Here is a 5,994-nt window from a genome sequence, read left to right as displayed (position 1 = left end):
GTGGGAGGATGCCTGGTTACTCTACATTTAACTGGGATAACGATCAGGGGTCCTTATAAAGTCTTTCCTATATGTTCTGACCACATTTTCAATAAACTATTACGCAATGCCAAATAATGTAGTTAGTATTCTGTATTAGAGGAGGACATTTTTTTATTATTAGGCCTATTTGCTTTATTATAAATTTTGTTGTTGTTGTCTGAAGACCATTACGGCCATTAGATAGCAAGAACATCAGTCAGCTGGCCCCAAAACCCATGTTTGCGTTATTGCTCAAAAGAAACTTATGAATGAAGCCACGTGAGTTTGCCTCCTGCAGCTGGTAGGCTATGTCTTCTCTTTGGCCCAGAACCACCAGAACAAACATTGGGAGAGCGCAAAGTAAACACCCCACTACAAACCTGACGAAGCACTGCGACCACAAAAGCAACACGCGCCTCCTGAGGCTAAAGCAAAATCAACAACTCCCCGCTTTTGTTGACCCACACTACTAAGAGGACGTTTGTGACATGGGCAGGCCTACATTACACAGAGGTGAGCTGGATTAGTCTATAAGAAGAAGTGCTATTACTATACGATTTTTTTTTTTAAATGAGCGTCTTGAAAAAGGTAGGCAATTTAATCTTTTAATTGAGTTTTCTTTTTCTTTTTTACATTTTAATAATTCGTTATTTATAAGTTATTTAATAGGCCTAATTACTATTGGTCTGTGTATTTCATTTCTAAGCAAGCTAAGAAATTTAAAAACGAATTGATTGGTATTCGATTTAACATTTAAGTTTGATCTGGGATTAACAAAGGAGCGGGGGGAAAATTTAGTTTTATTATACAATGTTTGCCAATAGGATTTAGGATTAACAAACATACTTTTGTAGAATTGTATTTTTATATTTTCGCCTAATACATGAAGTGAATAGGCTACTCAAAAATCTTATTTTTATCCTTAAGTACCCTACAATTAACTATTTTTCTTATTTAAATAAAATGGTTTAAAATGTAATATTTTTAATTATTTACAGGTTAAAATAGAAAGGCCTAACGCTTCATCTGTAAATATTTTTCACCATATCTTGTCAAACAGATTTATGGCAAAAATTACCGCCCGGAAATTGTATTTAAATAGAATTATGAATTTTCCACTAATTCATCTCAGGATTTTATTGATGCAAAACAGAATGGTGAATGGCTAGACGAATGTCTTAATAGTTTTAAGAAAAGAATCGTTTTATTAACTGATTTTGGTTTGTCTTCTGACCAGTTTAACGACTTGGCAAATGTCAGTCCAATAGTCTACCACGGTAAAGCGTGCCACTGAGTATTTCTCTGAAAACCAGAGAACAATCAAGCATTTTTACTTAGATTTATACTGTTCATTTGCCCTTATATATATAGCTATACAGTAAAAGTGGCAGATCTCAGTCTATATTTGGTACAAAATAAAAATAAATAAAAGCTCAGTCGTAATCAGTTAAGAACCGAGGTCCACTAGGCTTGAAGTTAAAGGTCCCAGTAATGAATCCTGAAGCTGATGTGGGTGTCCTTGCATGCCGTGTACCGACTGTGCGGCTCCGAGGCCGGTCATGGAGTACGCGGACGCGCCGGGGTGGCTCATGTTTCCCTGGAGCAGGAGCACGGAGTTCTGGTCAGGACTCTGCGGGGGCGAGAATTCGTCCTCTGAGCTTGACATCAGGGACTTCCCTCCGTCCAGCGGTGACAGCTGGTTCTGTTTGTTGGCGCCCGTGTTGTTGTTCTCGCTGTTCTCTCTGTCACAGATAACGAGATCAGGGTCAACTTTAGCTATATAGTATATCAAATATGCTGTGTAAAATATAAAGTGGTAGTTTTCTTTAATAAAAATCTAAATCTTTCGGTCATAACGAATGATCATAAAATAAATTCTCACACATTCAAATTCGAACTAATTTAATATCTACTGAATGACAAATTGGCATTCGAAATAACGAATCATTTTATTTGGACTGATCTGTAAATATTAGTGTTCTATATTTAATCTTGCTTCACTGGAATTCTCTTTATTCTGACTGTTGACTAATTAGGCGCTCCATCTGATAACAAATTAATTACTTAACAAATAGGCCCATATATAAACTGAATCAACCTGATTTTATTGGTTACACTAATAAATAAAGCAGTCAGATAAGAAGAAATATATCCTTATAAGGGAAAAAAATTATGTTATTACAGACATTGACAGACATGTTGTCTCTATTTTTTTTTTTTTTTAAATAAAGCAGCGCCCTTGAAATCCAAGTAAATCTAGCATCTTCAGCACTGCAACAGCCGTCAGCTGTGTGTCTTGAGCAGCTGGGTGTATGAAACGCTTATTTATTTTGTTCTCAGGTGATTGAGCTTACCTTTCTTTTGCCTCCGCTGCGCGATCCCTCTGTCGTCTGTTTTTAAACCAGTTGCTCACTTGTGTGGTGGTCAGCCCTGTGGCCTCGGCCAGCTCCCTCTTTTCCCGAGGAGATGGATAGGGGTTGTGCGTGTACCACTCCCGCAGCACACCGCGGGATTTCTCCTTAAAACAGTAGCTGGTCTCCTCGCCGTCCCATATTGTGCGTGGCAGAGGAAATTTCCTCCGCACCCGATATTTCCCCACCGCTCCCAGCGGTCGCCCCCTCAGCTTCTCAGCCTCAACGTAATGGGCCTTAAGCCACAGCTGCTGCAGCTTCGGGTGGTTGTGCGGAGAGAACTGGTGACTCTCTAGTATCTTATAAAGTTCCCTGAAGTTTCCACGGTGGAAGGCAACGACAGCCTTGGCTTTGAGGACGCTCTCGTTCTTGTGGAGATGGTCGCAGGCCGGAAGAGACCACAGAAAACGGCCGAGACGCTCAAGGTTCCCCCCTTGCTGCAGCACCTCACAAACACACGCGACTTGCTCCTGAGTAAACCCGAAAGAAGGCAACATTGACATGACGTCTGACTCCCGCTACCAGACCGCTCTCCCCTAGATGCTGTGAAAGAAGCGGAATGGGAGACACCCCGTTCGCCTGCGTTTAATGAGAGCGATTATCTCGCTTGACAAGATATTTGGGTTGGAGATGTCCTCTGCGCGCGCCGTGAAGTTTCGGGTGTTTGTTGAAGACAGTTTGCTCGCAATAGACTGGTGTCGCGCTAAAAGAGCACTGCGCAACTGCTGATTGGCTCTCCAGCTGCCCTATCCCCAGCAGCAGCGCGGAGAAAACTCTGCTTCCATTTCCTCCCACGGGGACTCGGTGGTCTGAAACTGGATCCCCCGTCTCCAGTTCTACCTGAGGGAGCTGGGCACCTCGATACTAATCAATTATAGCAACTGTCTGAAGGCAGCGTTCACCCAGCATTGCACCCAAAGCTATTGCATGATTTTTTAGCACTTATTTTTTATTTTTTTTATCCAAACAAAATTTGAATGCACAATGTTTTGTAAGTTAAGCGAGTCAAATGAACTGCCTTATCTTCATTTATTAACTTACGAGAAAAGATGTTCCTAAATTGCAAATGCGTAGACAAGTCTCATATGTAACAAATAATCACACAGTTGAGTTATTTTCACTCTGCCTGGCTTGTGCCATTGTCAAGGGCACACGCTGTGCGCAAGGTCTAGATGCGCGCAGAGATATTTAGAGTTCCATTAAAAACAATCAGCCTCTCGAGATGGTAAGATAACCTAACTAGATAAGTAGCGCCCCTGGCTTTTCAAGCTGTTCCACCGAACGTGCAAGGCCGGTAGAATCTCTGAAATGGTGCTATAGTTACACAAAGACTGTGATGCATTTATTTACAAGAAAACCTGAGCCAAATACAAGTTAATATCGATAAATTATCCTCTTCAAGGGCTCATAATCTGCTGGTTATTGAGTTACACAACATCGGTAAAACATAAATTAGAAAAATAAATAAACTTTATTATAGAATAAAGCCTATAATAAGTAGGCATACTAATTTTTCTGTTTTGTTTCTACTTTTTAATAGTATTATTTATAATAAAAGCATAATAGCTTGAGGAAGCCTATTTCTATTCTATAGGCTCAGAAAAATGTTTTCCCCCCAGCTCTTTCTTTCTAGTCCTCTCTCCTCTCTCTCTCTCTCTTTCCTCTCTCTGTACAGTGAAATCTAAAACCGGTGCATTAGTAAATGAGTTCTGTGTTCGTCGAGGTCTTTGCCATCCAGACGCTGTTTTAAGGCATAGATCGCGTTTCTTTATCTTCGTCAAAATCTGCAACCTGACACCACGGCGACGCAAAACTCACAATCACTCACCCATAATGGAGCACCTCTTTTAATTTAATTTGAGACGCGGCGTTCATTTTTAAGACGCTCCTAAGGCATAGGGCCGTTAATGTGGACTATATTTAAGGAGCCTCCACTGTTCCCTCTATCTGGCGCTGACATGATCTTGCAAGCCTCGAGACATTAGCCGTGTTTCCACTATCGAGCTAGGACCGGGCGTGCTAGTGCGTGCCAGGGCCAGTCGCGTTTCCACTGTCACTTCCGGGGCTTGATCGTGCCTCGCCGGGGCTTCCTCGGGGCCAACGGCCAGGTTTTTTCGGCCCGACTAAATCCTTGGGCCAAAGCGGGCCAGCTGGGGCTAGAGGAGGAGTTATGAACAAAGGCGGAGTTTTTCCGCGTCTAGAGAGCGTTAGCGCGGATCATTTCAGAAAGATAACAGCTTTAACACGGGTATTAAAGACGTTTTAAAATAAGTTGAGCTCAAAACTCACTCTTAGTTAGCAGCAAGTGTTTGAAATAACTTGATCCGATGTGGATTATAATCATTAAACAAGGCAGAAATATTTATAAGCGATGTAAAAGACTATGCACGCTAAACATTAACGTTACTATAGTAAACATCCTAAATATGACCGCTTGGATAAATCAGACGTCAGCTTCTTATTCTCTATTATAATTGTGTATTTATTAAGTAACATTTTATCTGTCGTCTCGTTTCGTGAGTTTAGCTCCACGTTGCATATCATCAAAATATAATAATGATTTTTGTTTGGGAGATTTTATAAAAATAGAGAGTCTGCGCTGAGGATCATTTCAGAAAGATAACAGCTTTAACACCAGCATTAAACACTTTTTTTTTTTTTTTTTTTAAATAAGTCGAGCTCAAAACTCTCTTTCAGTCAGCAGCGAGTGTGTGAAATAACTTGATCTGATGTGGATTATAATCACTAAACAAGGCAGAAATATTTATAAGCGATGAAAAATATATGCACGCTAAACTTGTTACCATAGTAAAAATGGTAAAATATGACTGCTTGAAGAAATCAGACATCAGCTCTTTATTCTCTATCACAGTCGTGTATTTATTAAGTAACTTAATATTATATGTCACAAGCCTCGTCTCGAGAGTTTAGCTCACGTTGCTTATCATAAAAGAATATAGCCTAATAATGTTTTTTGTTCGGGAGCTTTTATAAAAATAGAGATATTATCATTCATTCTAAATATGACGGCTATACTGTGGCTATTAAACAGAAACAGACTTGACTGAATAAGCTGGCTATTTTCATGAGCGTTAAAAATAAATAAATAAAATAGAAATAAGTGTATTTATGTGTGAATAATTTTGAGTCCTAATAAATTAAAACAATATGATCAATGTATCACTTATTCTATAGTTAAAACATGGATGCTTTTGAATTTGAATATATAACAAAGCATGCAAACAAACGGCCGCTTTTATCATCTTCGTTTTGTGATCGCGCATGTTCCAGTGACTTATTTCTGATAACTTCTCTTTGATGGTGAAATTTTGAGGTTGCACGACGTTGTTCTGAGAGGCGTGTGAAGGGCGTGTTTTAGTGACGTGCAGCGGTGCTTCAAGCTCCACTGTGGAAACCCTGCGCTATTCTGGCCTCGTGCTGCTGGCCCGGGGCTATGAGCCCCGCCCGGCCCGCTTTAAGCCCTGGCTCGCACTGGCCCGACAGTGGAAATGCGGCTATTGACATAAAATGAGGACTTCATCGGTTTTAGCAGCCAATCCGT

The 5,994-nt window shown here is 40.4% G+C and overlaps 1 protein-coding gene across 1 annotated transcript; it reads right to left on the bottom strand.

Moving 5' to 3' along the window:
* Window positions 1–1,203: 1,203 nt before the first annotated feature.
* Window positions 1,204–3,145, bottom strand: LOC127938104 (homeobox protein six1b). The gene is made up of 2 exons (XM_052534516.1): window positions 2,376–3,145; window positions 1,204–1,763 (listed from the first exon to the last, which is right to left on the bottom strand). Exons 1-2 carry the CDS (start codon window positions 2,933–2,935, stop codon window positions 1,469–1,471), a joined length of 855 nt encoding a protein of 284 aa, XP_052390476.1. The 5' UTR covers window positions 2,936–3,145; the 3' UTR covers window positions 1,204–1,468.
* Between the last annotated feature and the right edge of the window lie 2,849 nt (window positions 3,146–5,994).

The sequence above is a fragment of the Carassius gibelio genome, chromosome A20, assembly GCF_023724105.1.
Source record: "Carassius gibelio isolate Cgi1373 ecotype wild population from Czech Republic chromosome A20, carGib1.2-hapl.c, whole genome shotgun sequence".
In the NCBI taxonomy this organism is placed as follows: Eukaryota; Metazoa; Chordata; class Actinopteri; order Cypriniformes; family Cyprinidae; genus Carassius; species Carassius gibelio.
This window is presented reverse-complemented; position numbering and strand designations above follow the sequence as displayed.